The sequence below is a fragment of the Euleptes europaea genome, chromosome 9 (assembly GCF_029931775.1).
Source record: "Euleptes europaea isolate rEulEur1 chromosome 9, rEulEur1.hap1, whole genome shotgun sequence".
Lineage (NCBI taxonomy): Eukaryota > Metazoa > Chordata > Lepidosauria > Squamata > Sphaerodactylidae > Euleptes > Euleptes europaea.
In genome coordinates this window covers 26,977,491-26,997,088 of record NC_079320.1, presented here as the reverse complement: position 1 = coordinate 26,997,088, position 19,598 = coordinate 26,977,491, and the positions used below count along the sequence as shown (strand labels likewise).

Below are 19,598 nucleotides of genomic sequence, written 5' to 3'. Positions count from 1 at the left end.
CTATTGAAGGTAATCGGGCCCTTTATATGTGTAGCTGTCCTTTGTCAACAACAAATTGTCGCTGTTTTTTGTGTTGAATATATGCTATATGGTAATTTATGGACTTAACAGGTATCTAAAGCCATTTGCACATAACAAAATATGCAGGCGGGGCCCATTACTTACATCATAGGAGCCTACACAACACAAAACACTGTTGCTGTATGTAGGTTTTATTTTATTTGTTTTTTATCTTATATTTTGGAAATATACATCCAGTTTTTTTTCCTTTACATTTTTTGGGGGGGCCTAAGAGAGTGGGGCCCTAAGCTATAGCTTGTTTAGCTTATACGTAAATCCGATGAACACAGGAATATACCTGGAGAGACTCTAAATACTGAAGAAATACAGGATGTGGCAAAGAGATTTAAAACATACAAAGCATCAGTCCAGATAGCTTCACATGCACATACTAGAAAACATTGAAAGACATTACAGTAAGGCCATTGATGTTATTTATGAATATTTAAAAAAAAGTAAAGGTCCCCTGTGCAAGTACCGGGTCATTCCTGACCCATGGGGTGATGTCACATCCCGACGTTTCCAAGGCAGACTTCATGGCACAAAGCCAAAATTGTGCTAATATCAAAATCTAATAATGGAGGGGCTGTGGCTCAGTGATAGAGAATCTGCTTGGCGTGCAGAAGGTCCCAGGTTCAATCCCTGGCATCTCCAGCTAAAGGGACTAGGCAAGTAGGTGATGTGAAAGACCTCTGCCTGAGACCCTGGAGAGCTGCTGCCGATCAGAGTAGACAATACTACCTTTGATGGACCAAGGGTCTGATTCAGTATAAGGCAGCTTCATGTGTTCATGTGTTCGATGAGGGCTGTACCAGTTACATGCTTGTATAGAGAATGCATGCTTGGGACAGGAGGTTCACGTCCACCAGTCTCAGGCCATTTAGGGCTTTAATACTAACACTGTGAATTAAGCAATGTCCTATAATATATAACAATTGGTCATTATGTTCTAGTCTTAGAGAAAACCAATAAAGTGGCTAGTAGAGATAATATCACATTAAGTAAGTTTTCTAAAATGGAGGTAAATTATAGGTCCCACTGTTGGAAGAACGGGTAGTCCTTCTGTTTCCACATGAAAATCCCCATCTGGATTTTGTTAATATGTTAATCAAAACCACTTTTTTTTCATTTTAGCACCATTTTATGTTTCCTTTCACAGAATTTGTCCGTGAAAAGTACACCTTTTAAAACATTGTGCATCAGTAAATCAACATTATACATATATTACATTCAAAAATGATAGCTGTCTGTAGAAATACTATATAAACTGCATATAAGCATCATGCAATATACATACACAGTGTAACCAAATCTCTGAAAATGAAATGGTTGATAAAAATTATAAAGAGAAATTAAATAGGGATTGCTTGTTCTTATCACATACTTTTTATTTTTGCACTGATGGTTGACGTGACACATTGTTACCCTTTACTGCTCAGAAATCAGAAGACAATTTATTACAGGATTACCTAAACAAATCACATCCCCCAAAGTATAAGGCATCAACTTGTGTGTGTGTGTAAAGTGCTGTCAAGTCGCAGCTGACTTATGGTGATGCCTTTTGGGGTTGTCATGGCAAGAGACTAACAGAGGTGGTTTGCCAGGGCCTTCCTCTGCACAGCAACCCTGGATTTCCTTGGAGGTCTCCCATCCAAATACTAACCAGGGCTGACCCTGCTTAGCTTCTGAGATCTGACGAGATCAGGCTAGCCTGGGCCATCCAGGTCAGGGCAAGGCATCATCTTACCACTCCATTTAACTAACCATGGCATGTTCCTCCAGAATAAGAAGCCTTCATTATATTTAATTTATTAAAAACATTTATTGGCCACTTTTCTTCCTTATGGAGCTCAAGGCGGCTTACAGCTTAGATAAAACTCTCAAAATAAAACACACACAAAACATTAAAGCATAAAACCCAAGTTAACCCTACTAAGTCCATGAGTTTAATTCCTTGGCAGGAATATATGGGAGAAGACGTTCTTTCAGAATCAGATCCTGTGGAACCCCATGTGGCAGTGCAGGAATCCCCCAACATCACCCTCTAAGACTGCCCGCCCCCAGATAAGAGCTGAACCACTATAACACAGTGACCCCAGCCCCAGTGCTGAGAGGTGGCTCAATGGGATACTATAGTCAATAGCATTGAATGCTGCTGAGAGATGCCAGGGTCACATTTCCCCTGTCTAGTTCTCGGTAGAGGACATCAACCAAGGTGACCAGAGAGCTCTGTTCCATACCCTATCTGGAGACCAGATTAAAAAGAGTCCAGAAAATCAGTTTCTTCCAAGAGGTACTGGAGTGGAGACACAGCCACCGGCTCAAGCACCTTGCCCAAGAATGGAATTATAGGAGACTGGCCAGAAGTTCTCGGATGGTGCTGAGTTTTCTGTTCCCCCAGAAGGTTGGACCAGAACCAACGGGTTGAAATTAAATTTTAAAAGGTTCCGTCTAGACATTAGAAAGAATTTTCTAACAGTTAGAGTGGTTCCTTAGTGGAACAGGCTTCCTCGGGAGGTGGTAAGTGCTCCTTCCCTGGAGGTTTTTAAGCAGAGGTTAGATGACCATCTGTCAGCAATGCTGATTCTATGACCTTAGGCAGTTCATGAGAGGGAGGGCATCTTGGCCATCTTCTGGGCATGGAGTAGGGGTCACTGGGTGTGTGTGTGGGAGGTAGTTGTGAATTTCCTGCATTGTGCAGGGGATTGGACTAGATGACCCTGGTGGTCCCTTCCAGCTCTATGATTCTATTACCTTGAGCTGGAGCAACATGCCATTGTTAAATAAGCAGAGTACTAGAAAGCAACCCAGGGAATTGATCTTTTCATGATCTCTGCCACAGCATCTTTGTACACAACATGTGATATTGTGCGCAAAATTGGAGATTGGACAAAATTCAGTGTCTAAGAGGATGATAACAAAAGCTATTTAGATATGTAGCAATGGTCTTATCTGAGTTCAAGAAGGCAAACAAAAATTATGTGTGGAAAGGTGGCTTAAATTAATTACCTGTTCAAACAGTAAATCATCCTATCTACAGTATGGGCATTATATTTACTGTGACCTTTGTTCCCATACTCAGTTTATGTGAGGAAAGGTTGAAGGAGCTTGGTATGTTTAGCCTGGAGAGGAGATGACTGAGAGGTTCAAGTACTTGAAGGTCTGTCATATAAAGGATGGTGCAGAGTTGTTTTCTGTTGCCCCAGAAGTTCGGACCAGTGGGTTGAAATTAAATCAAAAGTTCGGACCAGTGGGTTGAAATTAAATCAAAAGAGTTTTTGGCTGAACATTAGGAAGAACTTCCTGACAGGGCAGTTCCTCAGGAGGTGGTGGGCGCTCCTGCTTTGGAGGTTTTTAAGCAGAGGCTAGATGATCAACTATCAGCAATGCTGATTCTGTGAACTTAGGCAGTTCATGAGAGGGATGGCAGGAAAGGTTGTGTCAGTGTTTGGCTCTTGAGGCCCTTTCTTACATGCCCAGGGAAATGCCGCACCACTTTGGGGTCAGGAAGCAATTTTCCTCTAGGCCAGGTTGGCCAGGGATCCTGGAAGATTTTTTTTGGCCATCTTCTGGGCATGGTCACTGGGGGAGGGGAGGGAGCGGGGAGGGAGCTGGGAATTTCCTGCATTGTGCAGGGGGTTGGACTAGATGACTTTGGGGTCCCTTCCAACTCTATGATTCTATGATTCAATTTATACAGTATTTTAAAAATATGTCCATTATCAGATAGTTTAAATGCTTTGCAGTGCAATCCAAAGCAGAGTTCAACCTTTCAAAATGCATTGACTTTCATGGACTTAGTAGGGTTAGCTCTGCTTAGGATTGCACTATTAAATTCTCAATTATAAAGGAGGCATCGCAAGTGGTCACCTCTTTTAAATGAATAAAATAATTCTTAATATAATTGACCTATAGTTATTTGGTTATTTTGGGGTTATCTATAATGGGATAATACATCCATTCCTACTTATTTTGTGGTGGATGGAAAAGACTCAAGCCCCAAGAAAATGAATTGAAATTATACAGAAGTGTCTTTGCGTAGCTCCCCAACTGAATTGTGCCCACTGGCTAAGTAAGTTCTCTCTGCATTTCTTAAAGGTGGAATCAAGAGAATTCTGCCACATGCCTTCTTTCTTTGCAGTGAGCTAGTAGCAATAAAAATGAATTATCATAGAAGATATTGTCGAAGGCTTTCACGGGCAGAGTTCATTGGTTCTTGTAGGTTATCCGGGCTGTGTGACCATGGTCTTGGTATTTTCTTTCCTGACGTTTTGCCAGCAGCTGGGTTTTGCCAGCAGGCATCTTCAGAGGAGTAATACTGAAGGACATGAGACACTGTCCTTCAGTGTTACTCCTCTGAAGATGCCGGCCACAGCTGCTGGCGAAACGTCAGGAAAAAAAATACCAAGACCACGGTTACACAGCCCGGATAACCTACAAGAACCAATATCATAGAAGACTTTCAGAATATATGATGTGGAGCTAAGATAAAGCTCTGTGTTTCCTTCAAGGCTTGTTCTGTCCCTGCAGTTTGTTTTGCAGTATCTAGTCCTTAATATAAGAATCAGAAGTGAGACATGGGTAAATATATGTGTGTGTGTGTGAAGTGCCTTCAAGTTGCAGCCGACTTATGGAGACCCCTTTTTGGGGTTTTCATGGCAAGAGACTAACAGGTGGTTTGCCAGTGCCTTCCTCTGCACAGCAACCCTGGTATTCCTTGGTGGTCTCCCATCCAAATACTAACCAGGGCTGACCCTGCTTAGCTTCTGAGATCTGACGAGATCAGGCTAGCCTGGTCCATCCAGGTCTGGGTAAACATACTCTTGAGTATTAACATGCAGCGGTGTCTACATCCAGCTGTTGTTCCCAAAATAAAACATGACTGAAGCAGTGATATATTACTTTGGGGGGAGGGGTCAAACACATAGATTGTGTATTAAAATGAAACTTGCTGACAGATTGGGAGACAATTTTGGGAATGTTCTTCGTTCATTCACAAATATTGGTTATTACACAGTGTAATGTTTGAGCTGGAAGAAGATTCACAGGATCCAACTGCACTAATTTATGCAGAAGCAAAAGTAATAGCTAAACCTTGTATCTACAAGGTTTAACGCATGGCCAATTTGTCTCACCTTTGTGCCTTAAAAGTAGCGAATTCCCGTGGTCTAAACACATGACCATCCGAGGGCAGTGCATCGGACCCACCTTAGGCGCGATTTAAGCAGAAAAAAATCTCTGGTTTCTAGCGATCTTTTCGGTGCTAAACCGCTTTTTTTTTAAATTTCACTACATTACCGGAACGCCGGCATGCGTGTAATCACACGACTAGCCCGCTACGAATCTCCTTTTGTTCAAGCTCCCAGCCCCGACAAACAGCTGAGCTGCGGGTGAGCAAGGGTGGGGCAGGTGCGAGCCGCATTGCTGGCTAGGAAGGGAAGTGACGTGACAGGGAAGGAGAGCTCCTTTTATGGACTTCCGGGGGGATGGCAGAGGGTGGAAGGGGCAGAGCTTCTCTGGCCTGAAGAGTAGCCAGGGAGGAAGCAGGCTGTGACCCAGGCTGGCTGAGCATAGAGCAACCCGGGTAGCCTCCGAGGGAGAGGAAAGCTCAGACTCTCCCTCGGACTGGTCTGAGGATGAAGAGGCACCTCAAGCCCCAACCCTCTCTAGGCCAGACAGACGCCCCCCCCCCCGACCAGCCCTGTAAGGGGGGGGTGCTTCACACCGTCATGATGGTATACCAGAACGCTTGTGTCCCAAGAAAAAAAAAGGGGAGAATCGGCCTTTGATTGGATATTCCCTCAGCCAATCCTTGGGCAATGACACAGCGGTCACTCCCTTACTATCCCACATTATATGGGTGGCTCAAATGCACGGGGAGCCTCCAGCAGCTACTTGCTTCGGACTTATAGTGGGATGGACTAGCGTCATGCGTTTGACTATCCTGTCTCGGAATAAAATATTGTGAGATAAGGGAGGAACGAAACAAGAACCTTCTGCCCATGCGTTAATCCCCAGTATGTGATTAATTCTAGCGCCTCGTTATTGCAGGGCTGCCAACTCTGGACTGAGAAATTCCTGGAGATTTGAGGACAGTGTCTGTGGATGGGGGAATTTGGGGAGGGATTTCACCTAAAATCTATCATATACCATAGACTTTCCCCTCTGAAGCTGCCACCTTCTCCAAGGGAACTGATCTCGGCAGTCGGGAGATCAGTTGTAATTAGGTTTGTCAGTAGGGTTTCCAACCTCCAGGTTCTAGCTGGAGATCTCCTGCAATTATAACTGATCTCCAGCCAATAGAGATCAGTTCACCTGGAGAAAATGGCCGCTTTGCCAGTTGGACTCTATGGCATTGAAGTAGGGTTGCCAACCTCAAGGTGGTCAATTCAAAGGAACAACCTTACTTATAAGAATAAATACGTGCTCAAAGAGCAAAAGACAAAAATCAAACAAAATTCACAGTTACAGTATCCCAAAGGTAAGTATAAGTATACAATTTCTCTAAAAGGTAGGTCGAGGTATAATAGGCCAAAAGTCCAAACATCCAACTGGTAAGTATGCACAGGCAACGGAGTAGTTATAAACCGCAATGGGCTTCCGGTAAAGACCCCATTTCATATTCTTTTTTCAAGCTTCAAATGTTTCCGTGTGCCAATAACCCTTATGGAAAAAGAAGCTTGTAAGCTTGCAATTAAATATGGACAGCTTTGGTAAAGCGTCCATATTTAATTGCAAGCTTACAAGCTTCTTTTTCCATAAGGGTTATTGGCACACGGAAACATTTGAAGCTTGAAAAAAGAATATGAAATGGGGACTTTACCAGAAGCCCATTGCGGTTTATAACTACTCCGTTGCCTGTGCATACTTACCAGTTGGATGTTTGGACTTTTGGTCTATTATACCTCGACTTACCTTTTAGAGAAATTGTATACTTATACTTACCTTTGGGATACTGTAACTGTGAATTTTGTTTGATTTTTGTCTTTTGCTCTTTGAGCACGTATTTATTCTTATAAGTAAGGTTGTTCCTTTGAATAGACCTAATTGCATTTCAGTTTGAGTCTGAGCTTTGTTAGCTATACAAGTGCATTATTTTGATTCCTTGCCTTCCTTGTGTACTTGGAGCCAGTTTTTGATTATCAACCTCAAGGTGGTGGCAGGAGAGCTCCTGCTATTACAACTGATCTCCAGCTGATAGAGATCAGTTCACCTGGAGAAAATGGCTGCTTTGCCAATTGGACTCTATAGCATTGAAGTTCCTCCCCTCTCCAAACCCCACTCTTCTTATGCTCTGCCCCAAAAACCTCCTGCCAGTGGCGAAGAGGGACCTGACAACCCTACACTGAAGTCCCTTCCCTCCTCAAACCCCACCCTCCTTAGGCTCCACCCCAAAAACCTCCCACCACTGGAGGGACCTGGCAATCCTAGTTGTCAGGCATGGCTTGGCATGGCAACCAGCAGGAGACTGGGGGGGGGGGCAGGACATGAGACAGAGTGATGTCAAACCTCTGTAGGAATTACCAGAAACCATAGAGTTTCTGATTATTCGTAGAGAAGACTGAGGTCCTGGCAACCCCCATTGTAATTTTGAGAAACCTCCAGCCCCCATCTGGAGGTTGGCAACCTACATTATTGGTTTGATGTGTACCAGAGTCAGAGATTTTCATACTTGCTCCACTGTCTGTACTGGTTTCTTCTGGGCAAAATTTAATATACTGACATCAATTCATAAAGCCCTGAATGGTATGGATCAGCAAACCATTATCCTATATGAGCTCATGGAAGCTGCAATATCTACTGCAGATTCCTTGCCATAGATGGCCCTGTTATATGTGGGGGATCCATGGTTGGACCCCCCAGTATGAAATTAAGCTGCAAAAGAAGCTGTAGGCCCCTACCCTTTATGGCTGTGCTGCTCAGAAGGGGAGATTAGCTATTTCCTACCGTACTATTTCCCTGGTCAAATATGCCCCCCTGGGCTGTTTAAGCTACAGTAAAAAAAATCTGGTACTACTGTTGTGTCTGTTTTTAATTCCTATCAGGCTGAGAATTTTTAACCAAGAACTGACATGGGGGATCCTCCCCTTCTCCATGAACATGGCCTAACTCCAAAAAGGACCTCCTGGATGCTTTTTTGCAAATAAATTACACATCGGGAACAGCTCATGATCATACATCATGAGCCATTTGGCCAGATGTTACGCTGTAACAGATAGATTGACTTCCTTGGTGCTGGGGTCCTGCATATGGAATTTCCTCTCAGTAGAGGGTTGTTTGAGTGGGGGCCCCTCCCCAACTTTTCAAAAATATTGTAAGCCTTTTAAAAATATTTAGAATCTTTATGGTCAGGGATCGGTATATACCAGTACTGTCTTAAAAAAAAATGTCTGCAAGTTGATTGTTCTTTTTATTATTTGATTGTTTATATATTAGACATTTAAACACGGCTGTTTTTGTGTGTGTGTTTTTGGGGGCTTTCTGTTTAGATCCATTGCCAGACTATTCTGTACTAAGAGGCTACAGGTCACACAGTTTTATTCTCTTCTATTAATCTGATGTATCTATCATTATATGCTTCATTTCACCCATTCACATCTGCTTAAATTATGGGGAACCCCCGCCCCCAATTTTTTCCATTATCTTTACCCATCTAGCTTGAGAGTTCTTAAAAAGTGGTTAAAAGATGTTCAAGGATAACTAATCTGTGTTAAGTAATCTTGAGCAGTCTTTTGAACAGGGAGATGGCAATCAAATAATGGCTTGCTTGTTTCTGCTCTTTTCCCTCACCCCATCTTCTCTCTGTCTCTCTCTATATATATAGTTGCCACCTCTTCACCAGATTTTCTATGAAACAGGGATGCCTCCTCTTCTGCTGCCTACTAATACACCCTGCTGATTCTCAAATGTTGTTGAGACCTCCAAACACCATCTTCACAGGGCTGTGAATTGGAATAAATCTAAAAGGAACAGAAGTTTTTAACTCAGTGTGTAACCTATGCCTTGATCTTTGACACCGGTGAGTCCCTGTAATATTTTGGAATTGCTTCTAAAGTGGCATTCTGTGGACAAATTGAAGGCACTAATGAAGAATGTCTTGAAAAATATTTGCTAGCAGCTAGAGTTGCCAGCTCTGGGTTGGGAAACACTTGGAGATTTTTGGGATGGAGCGTGAGGACAACGGGGTTTGGGGAGGGGAAAGACTTCAATGCCATAAAGTCCAATTGCCAAAGTGGCCATTTTCTCCAGGTGAACTGATCTCTATTGGCTGGAGATCAGTTGTAATAGCAGGAGATCTCCAGCTTCTACCTGGAGGTTAGCACAGAGATAACTGTATGAAGAGGACACATAAGTAACGTGTTTAAACATATATTCAACCAAAGTGCAGTGATACAAATAAGAAACACATACAACTATGTACACAAATATACAATACTTCTTCTAATGCAGTCTTTGTGCAAAAAGGTTTTCTGTTGTAGCAGTAGTTGTAGAAAAATTCTTTAAAAGGTCCATAAGGTACTTTTAAATCTTCAAAAGAAGGCAATGGCTGGGGGACGGCCGTTTCAAGAAAATTTCTTCAGCCCCAATTTATTCAATCTTACAGTGTTATATATCATGCATTCAAGTTAGCTGGTTCCCGTAGGATACTCCCAAGTGTAAAAGCTAAGATCGCATAAAATCCATTTTTGGATTTTATGCAAGCTTAGCTTTTACACTTGGGAACCTTAGCTTTTACCTACGGGATACCCGTAGGATACTCCCAAGTGTAAAAGCTAAGCTCGCATAAAATCCAAAAATGGATTTTATGCGAGCTTAGCTTTTACACTTGGGAACCTTAGCTTTTACCTAAGGGAACCAGCTAACTTGAATACATGATATATAACACTGTAAGATTGAATGAATTGGGGCTGAAGAAATTTTCTTGAAACGGCCGTCCCCCAGCCATTGCCTTCTTTTGAAGATTTAAAAGTACCTTATGGACCTTTTAAAGAATTTTTCTACAACTTCTACAACAGACAACCTTTTTGCACAAAGACTGCATTAGAAGAAGTATTGTATATTTGTGTACATAGTTGTATGTGTTTCTTATTTGTATCACTGCACTTTGGTTGAATATATGTTTAAACATGTTACTTATGTGTCCTCTTCATACAGTTATCTCTGTGCTGATTTCCAAACCTTGTGGTAATAGCGCAGGAGTGCTCTTCTTTTTTGTGGTTTACTACCTGGAGGTTGGCAACCCTACTAGCAGAGAAGAGTAGAGTTGCCAGGTGTGGATTGGGAAATTCCCCAGGATTTTGGGGGTGGAGCCTGGGTATGGTGGTGTGGGGGGAGGGGCCTCAGCAAGGTACAATGTCATAGAGTCCACCCTTCAAAGCTGCCATTTTCTCCAAGGGAACTATACCCTGTTGCTTGGAAATCAGTAGTAATTCCAGTGGATCTCCAGCTACCACCTGGAGGCTGACTAACCAGTCACATTGTATAACACAAAGACTTTTTTTAAAAATTGTCTGCTTAACCTCCCTGGTTCAGTGACCACCCTTCTCCTCCTCTTTCTATTGTGGTGGTTGTGTTGAGTCATCTTTTAATTGTTGATTTTCCAATCTGTGTCTTTCTTCTGTGGCACAGACTTATTCCTCCTTTCTGCTCTCCTAATTCTCTTAAACCCTGTGAAGATGACTCAGTGCAGGAGTGGGACAGCACTCCTCCTGACCTCCTCACATTGAACAGGTCACCTGTACAGATCCTATATGGACATATCTGCTGAACAGGGCCCCAGCTGGGATGGAACCAGTGGGTGATCCACCCCATTTGATTTAGCCAATCCAGTTCTAAACAAATAATTAAATTCGGAGCATGACAACTTGCATTTAAACACATTTTTTTTTAAAAAAGATGTAGACATTTCTGGTTAAAAGGGAAGTGGGGGAGAGGCTAGTGCCCTCCAAAACTGGTAGGCTTTTTATGCATGGCTGTTGCCCTTGCTGTCACCCCTCCGACGACTTTGAAACTTTGTTTTGATTATGCATGCCATTTCCAACCGTCAGAGGTCACCTCACTCTCCCCCTGCGTTTCCCCGCATTTTGCCCGCATTTTCAAGGATCTGTTTTACCTCACATTTGAAAACATGGGCAAAATGTGGGAAACCCAGGGGGAGAGTGAGGCGACCTCTGACGGCAGGAAATGGCATGCATAATCACAACAAAGACCCAAAGTCATTGGAGGGGTGACCATGAGAGAAACTGCTATGTATTAAAGGCCATAGCTCTCCCAAAGCCATCCACGTGATTTGGTCAGTTCTACCAGCCAATATCTTCCCTTGCATTTTTCCCTTATGGTGCTTAAATAAACTGGGGGAGGCCTTCCTTCACCTAGTAAGTATGACAAGGTTTTTATGGGATGTTAGGGTTGCCAGGTCCCTCTTTGCCACCAGCGGGAGGTTTTTGGGGTGGATCTTGAGGAGGGTGGAGTTCGGGGAGGGGAGGGACTTCAATGCCATAGAGTCCAATTGCCAAAGTGGCCATTTTCTCCAGGTGAGCTGATCTCTATCAGCAGGTGATCAGTTGTATTAGCAGGAGATCTTCAGCTAGTACCTGGAGGTTGGCAATCCTAATGTTAGGTTAGTTAAAGCAGTTCTTTCTTATTTAAGGAGGTGTTCATTTTATGGAGGTCAGTGTTTTAGAACATAAAAGGTACTCTTCTAACTCAGCTTATACATTTCTGATCCTAACGGTACATAGATAAATGCACAAATACTTTGGAAACTGGGTTATAGAAGTTTCTGATTTGTTCTAAAGAAACCCAAGATTTCCACTTCATTTTTCTTAAAGCCCCACCATGTCAGGAAAGCAGACTATGGCCCAGCAGCAGTATGTGCATAGGATCTCTCCACATGATCTGTCCTGCAGCTTAAGCTTGTATGGTAGTGGTCCCCAACCTGGTGGCTGTAGGTGCCATGGTACCCAACAACCCTTTTCTGATGCCTGCCAAATGGTTTTTGAAAGTGGGCGGGGCCAGGTAAGGAATTGTACCCAGAAAGGTTTCTGATTGGCCACAGGAGATTTGATTGGCTGTGCAGGTTTTTAAATGAGTTGCTTTGGCAGCAGGTGCCACCACAGCTAAAGGTTCTTCACTGTCTGACTGAAGGTAAATTGAGGCATACATTTAGGGTTGCCAACCTCCAGGTACTAGCTGGAGATCACCTGCTATTACAACTGATCTCCAGCCAATAGAGATCAGTTCCCCTGGAGAAAATGGCCACTTTGGCAATTGGACTCTATAGCATTGAAGTCCCTCTCCACCCCAAACTTTGCCATCCTCAGGATCCGTCCCAAAAATCTCCAGGTATTTCCCAACCCGAAGCTGGCAACCCTATTGTAGCTGGTTCCACTTCCTGCAGCAGCCATTTTATGACAGCCATTTTGTGGCAGTATCCACCATGCTGTGTAAAAATTCCAAAGGTGCCTGCAGCGTCAAACAGGCTACAGACCCCTGATGTATAGGTTCCTTCCAGGCAATATTCATACAGCAAATGGCTAGGGCCAATAGCTAGGATCCTTGGTGCCCTTTCCTTTTGCACTTTAAGTATCCCTGGATAACATGTCACCCACACAGGACTTTAGTTCCACTTTCTTGGGTACGGAAAATAATTTATGGCTTATTCGCTGAAGCTTCATCAACTCATCCCCCAGATACTCATTCACCTGCAGGTAGGGTTGCCAACCTCCAGGTAATAGCAGAAGATCTCCTGCTATTAAAACAGATCTCCAGCTGATAGAGATCAGTTCACCTGAAGAAAATGGACGCTTTGGCAATTGGGCTCTATGGCATTGTGGTCCCTCTTCTCCCTAAACCCCACCCTCCTCAGGCTCCGCCCCAAAACCTCCCACCGGTTATGAAGAGGGACCTGGCAACCCTACCTGCAGGTATACCTAAATTGTAACTTCTATATTGGTTTATACCTTGTTCACTGTCATTGCTTCCCTCAAAGAACTGTGGCAATTGTCATTTGGTGTGGACACTGAGAATTCTTTGTCAGAAATCCATACCTCCCCCCATAATTGCAGTTCCCATGGGAGAGAGAATGATGCAAACCAGAAGCGTTGCTATTCCCTTTTGAGTCTCTCTTATTCACTTTTTTTGGTCAATAAGAGAGAGCTGCCAAATACATATTTACAGAGTCTTATTAAGATAAAGATCATGATTTGGAAGCTTCTGGTACAGTATCAGCACCAGGAAATCCATATACCTCTTTGTCAACTTAAATAAGGGCTAAGAAAACCACTCTGGATTAGGTTGTGTTGAGTGCTCTTTTGGCATTGCTAACAAAAAGTGAAAGAACACCCTCCCCCAACCTTCAACTCACAGTCCTTCCTTCTCCAAATTTCAGACTTGCCCACACATTATTCAAACCAGATGGGGGAAAGATGGTCAAGATCTCCTCTAGACACTTTTACGTGTTGTTAGGCTGGCAACATTATCACAGAGGATTCTTCGGTTAAGATTGGGGGAGGGATGGAGCTGAGATTCATGCTGCAATACTGAGCTGTGATATTAGGCTGCAGGATTTCTCCAAAGTGGGCGACACTGAAACTCACCAAGGTCTGGGGTGTCTGTGTGGATGTCTCAATAACCGTTGTGAAATAAAATAGATAACACACCATGTTGTAGACAACTGTCTTTTGGAATAATGTAAAAAGTTAAACATTTTGCCTAGGCTTAACTGGATACACAGGGCCGTAGCCAGCCTTCGTCACTATGTGGGGGCAGACTCTTCCCGGCCAATTTGCACTTCCCAGCCAATTTGTGACACCCTAGCTAGGAAAAAACCAGCCCCCAGCCTGAGGAAGTTACACATCCCTGCTTTAGGTTACTTTTTCCCTTCTCTAGCACCTTACAAACCAGAAATGCCCCTGTTCTAAATTACCCACGTGTTAAAGAAAAAGACAAGCAGAAATTGAATACATTAAATTAATTCTACTTACTGGGCTGGATCTCACAGATCTGTTCCCCACAATGGTAAAAAAAAAAAAAAAAGCCTTCCATTGATACTGGCAGAAGAGGCTTTTGCATCGCTAGGTGAAAGTGCAGCCATTAGTGGACACGTTCCATGGGATGGAGCCCACTCCAAGTCACTGCCTTTAAATCAGCTTGCCAGAAAGTCTCCAGCTAGTATGGTTTTACCGGGAGTTCAAGGTCTTCAACGAATTAACAAAATTAAATGACTAACAATATTATTAGTACCAAGTATGGACAGATAGAAACTTGACAAAAATGCAGCTCGAGACGGTCACTGCAAAAGTCATGTCTACCAATTTTTATAACTTTTGGATTCTGTATATATGGGGCAAACTGGTAAACAGAGGTTAACGTGTTTCCCCAAATCCAGAACGAGCATCAATGCAAGACCGGCTGCTCACCATGCAGTCACCATACCACTTAATATTCTCTAGGTTCATATAAAGTGCACAGTTTTATGAGGACACAAGAAAAGAGCAAGATGAAACAGAGGCAGAGAGAAATGCTGAGAAAAGAATAAAAGAGAAGTAGTATTAATACATTGTAAAAAAAAAGAGATTTACTTAGTAATTCCATTCTCGATGTATGTTGTTCTGTAAAATCCAACCAGGGAACCATTTAAATGGCCTTGGAACATCATTGTCAGGAGATAAGTGTTAGGAGTGAGTTCCTCTGCTGCTTCTATCACTATATATTCCTGTGGTTTGTACTCAAAACATTGGTTTAGAGCGATTGGTTCACCAGAGGACGTCTTGAGCAGGGGCATTTCTGTGATCTTAGTCTCTCGGAGGTGAAGCCACAAGTGCCTAGTCTGGCTGTCCACCTTGATGGAGATGGTGACGTTTCCAGTGTAGCGATCCGCTCCCATCTCCGGCCTCAGCTCCAAGTCATAATGAACCGGGTTAACGTCGAGGGGTAATCTGAAATTTCTCCAGGCTCCGCTGTCATCATTCTGGGCAGGGCAAGGGTCTCTGGCTTCCGGTGCGGGGCTTGTGGGCAATTCCGTTGGCCCCTGCCCATCTCCATTTGAAATTTGGCAGTCTGTTGGTCTGCTTAATCCCAGCGCAAGTCCCAGAATTAGAGCTAAAACAGTGACCACGCCACAGATGATGGCCACATGCTTTTTCTTCATGCAGTACTTTTTGGGTGACTTATCTTCAAAATCCATTCTCTGCATCTCTGTTCCCCAGTCTCCCAGCTAAGCATGAAGTGTAAAAACAAAAAGGCTTACTCAAACAGCATAGGAGTGCTGTAGCTTTTGAAGTATTTTTTTAAGTACTGGTTCAGCAAGCTCCGTTTTATATTTTAAGATTTGTATCTCCTTTCTCTCTGGCTGTCTCTTCCTCTCTCCTCCTCTCCTCCCACCTTACCTCCCTAGGAGTCACTCAATTTATTAAAAAATAACATTTGGTTTAACCAAAGGAAAGTGACCGCTCAAAAAGAATATAGCTGGGGAGGGAAGGGAGAGGAAATTAACACAGAAGAACACTGTAGCTGCTGCTGCTGCTGCACGCCTTATAAGCCCAGCAACCCCACCCCCCAACTCCTCCTGCTCTGGTCAGAGTTAAATATAAAACAGTGCCGTTTTAATCGGCAGTTGGAGATGATCAAATGCCAAGGCTCAGTCAGCAGCTTTCCAAAAGAGAGATCATAGATAGAGAGGTGTAACTGCTCAGAAACCTCAACCTTTGTCACTGTCTCCTGTTTCATTTACAAGCAAGGATTTCCTTGAACTTCTACCTCGGACATTTGTGCAAGGAAATCTCCATGCTCATGTTTACCCCACCCCCTTGAAATCCACACATCCCATTCTATTTGGGTTTTCCTTCTCCAAGTTATGGAGGTCCCCCTCCCTTTTTGTTTTCTTCTTTGCTGTCTTTTTCCATGTGGTTATAGAAAGAACACTTTGGCCATAAAACAGATCATTTTGCTGAAGATTGTAAACACTGGCTCTTTGTGCACGCACCGAGCCAAATATAATCTCTGAGAGCCTGAGTGATTTATGCGGGCTGGTTTGCATGTTACAATAGGAGCAGAATGCCCATCTGGGTTTGAAACGGTCTCATATTACATTTCTGAGAACAATAAAGCACCTTCATTCAGAAGCACATCACACTGAGTTCCGTTGGGGTAATTCACAACAATGGGTAAGGCTGAGCATAGTGTGACAGCCCCAGTGATCATGCATATTGTCTTTGTTTGAATCAGTGACACTGTGTGGGGACATAGAGACACTCCTATTAGGATTGCCAGATCCTTTTGGGGAAATTGCTGGACATTTGGGGAGGGCAGAGTTTGAATAAGGGGAGGAATTCAGTAGGGATCTGATGCCATAGTCCACTTGCAGAGCCTGCCGTTTCCTCCAGGGGAACTGGTTTTAGTAGTTCAGAGAGCAGTCATAATTCTGGAAGAATTCCAGGCCCTACCTTGAGGTTGATAATCCAAACTGCTACTCCTGCTTCCTTTATATTCCTCCTCCTGAATGTAGACAAAGGTCATGCATCTTTGTTGCTCCTACTGGATCTATATGCAGCCTTTGATACAGTAGGTCATGGCATTGGAGGCAGAAGTGGGTATCAGGGATGTGTCTTGCACTGGTTTAAACAGTTCCTCACGGATCAGACTCAAAGTGTTGCCAGTGGAGACCAGCTGTCTTCAGTGTGGGAGCTGTCCTGCAGGGTTCCAAAGGGTGCACTCTTATGTAAAGCCTTCAGGAGAAATCATTTGTCGCTTTGGAATTGGATGTCATCAATATGCAGATGATACCCAGTTTTATATCTCGCTATCCAAATCCCCTTGTGATGTAGTAGCAGTCCTGAGCCACTGCCTGACTGCTGTAGTCAAATGACTAAAAACAAATGACTGTTTGATTGCTTGATAGTATGCCAATAAAGGTATTGAAATTGAAATTAAAAACAAATATATTGAAACCAAACCCAGACGAGACGGAATTGATGTTGGTTAGGAAGGCAGACATCTTGAAAGACATTATGCTTACCAGTTTTGATGAGGTTCAGCTGACCCTTGCTGACTCATTTAAGAGCCTAAGGTAGGCTTGCCTGCTCTGGATTGGGAAATACCTGGAGAGTTTTGCGGCTGACCCTGATAAAGGCAGGGTTTGGGGAGGGGAGGGACTTCAATGCCTTAGAGTCCAATTGTCAAATTGGCCATTTTCTCCAGGGGAGCTGATCTCTCTTGGCTGGAGATCAGTTGTAATAGCAGAAGATCGGCCAGGGAAATATAAGCGGGGGCCGGTTTTCACAGTTCTCAGTTCTGTTCTGTACTGCAATAAATGAGTTGTGTTGGAACTCAGTCTCGACCTCATGTGTCCTCCCCACGCGGACTTAACAGTGGTGACGAAGGCTGGTAGGCAGTCCAGCCCTGATACCAAAATCACTCTGGTCGAAATCGCCTCGCTTTCCGCGACCTTACAGTGACCGGTAGGCAGCCCAGTGCCTTGCTGAAATCCTACGACACACCAGAGACGCAACACCTTGCTATGATGGCCACCCGGGGTTCCTTGGAACCGTTCGACTCTGCCAGCCCCTGCGAGTGGGAAAGCTACGCGGACCGGGTTACGTGCTTCATGGACGCCAACGATATCGATGACAAGGGCAAGCAGTGATCGATCTTTCTCAGCATGTGTGGGCCGAAGACGTTCCAGCTCACCCAATCCTTGATGGCCCCCACCAAGGTGATCACGGCGCCATTTAAGGACATTCTGGCTGCACTGGGGAACCATTTCACGCCCCAGCCAACGCACCTTGCTCGCCACCTGCCATTCCACCGCCGGGACCAGGCACCAGGTGAGTCCACTGCCGACTTCCTTGCTGCCCTCCAGCAGTTGGCCCGTTTCTGCGAGTTCCCAGACCTCAACAACGCCCTCCTTGACCGGTTCGTCTTGGGCCTCCAGAGCGAGAAGGTGCACCGCCAGCTCATTGCATGGAAGGATGTCACCATCACGGCAGCCATCGAGGAGGCCACTGCTGCTGAGGCCGCCATCAGGTCCGACTGGGAGAGCTGCCGGAGTGCTGTACCTCCGCCACCACCACCACCGTCCACCGGCGTCCACCCACCACAAGAGCGCCAGCGAGGAGGACTGCGACGTGGACACCCACAAGATGTCTGCCAGACCACGCTGGTCGCAGGGCCCCGTGGCTCGCCCATGCGCCAGCTGCGGCGACCAGCACAATCTCCGTTCCTGCAGTTTTCGCGACGCCGACTGCCAGGCCTGCGGCCAGGTTGGCCACATCGCGAAGGTTTGCCGCTCTGCTAAGGGCCAGCCGGCGGGCCTGGCCAGGAAAGATGGCATCGGTCGACCCGTCCACAACATGGCTGATGACGAGCTTCCCGCCTACTACTCCAAGCTGCACAGCATCCACGTGCACCGGGTCCACGGCGTGGAGAAAGTATCCATCTCCATGCAAATCGAGGGCGCCCCTTGCGACATGGAGGTCTACTCAGGCTCGGTCCTCTCCATGGTTTCTTGGGACACGTTCCGTGCCCTGGGGCGCCTTGCCGCCTTGACCAAGCTGCAACCCACCGGAGTCCTCATCTCCGACTACCAGCATCATCGGGTGCCAGTCCGCAGCGTCACTTACGTGAACGTCCAGTTTAAGCATCACTCCAACCGCCTCCGCCTTGTCGTGGTCGACGGGCCCCGCGCTAGCCTCCTGGGCCTTGAGTGGTTCTAGGCCCTTGGACTCCACATTGGGGGCATTCACCACATCTCCCAGTCCGCCCTCGACTCCATCTGGTCCGAGTTCGAGGACGTCTGGAAGGGCCCGCTCGGCTGCTACAAGGGGCCGCCTGTTCGCCTGAGCATCGACCCCACCACCACCAGAGATCCGGAGCAAGAAGCGTTTGCGGAGATCGCACGGGACAATGAGCGACCGCAAGCCGGCCCCTCAGAGGAACTGCCAGACACTGCCTTACCCGCTGCGAGCACACCCGAGCCAACCACCACGCCAGCTGCTGTTGCCATATCACCAGAGCCGGTCCCAGCGGTGCGCAGGTCACAGCGGGTACGAACACGACCAAGCCACCTCAAAGACTTTGTGTGCTAGTTGTGTTCAGGCTTAGGAGGGAGGGGTGTTATGTATGTACATAGTTCAGATAGTAAGCAGGGGCAAACCTAGGAGCTTGAGTCCCAGGCGAAGGCTCCTAAGCCCTACTCGTGCGATTGGCCCGAGCCAGTGCGCCCCATTGGCCCTAAGCCAGGTCACGCTATTGGAGACCCAGGGGTTGTTCCCCCCTATCATGGATCGGGGGGGAGTGGCCGCAAGCGGCCAGGGGAAATATAAGCGGGGCCGGTTTTCACAGTTCTCAGTTCTGTTCTGTACTGCAATAAACGAGTTGTGTTGGAACTCCGTCTCGACCTCGTGTGTCCTCCCCACGCAGACTTAACACTGTGTTAACTCTTTCCCACCTGGGCCATGGAGAAATGTATTCCCTCTGTACTACAAGAGGGCTGGGGGCGGAAGTGAGGCCAATGGAGGGGTTAAAGGGGGCAGGGCCAG

The 19,598-nt window shown here is 45.4% G+C and overlaps 1 protein-coding gene across 1 annotated transcript in view; it reads right to left on the bottom strand.

Annotated features, from left to right (window-relative positions):
• Positions 1 to 15,261, bottom strand: part of ENPEP (glutamyl aminopeptidase) — a 77,915-nt gene extending 62,654 nt beyond the window's left edge. The window contains exon 1 of the mRNA XM_056855316.1: positions 14,643 to 15,261. Coding sequence (XP_056711294.1) covers positions 14,643 to 15,256 — 614 coding nt within the window. The 5' untranslated portion in view covers positions 15,257 to 15,261. The remainder of the gene's footprint in view (positions 1 to 14,642) is intronic.
• Between the last annotated feature and the right edge of the window lie 4,337 nt (positions 15,262 to 19,598).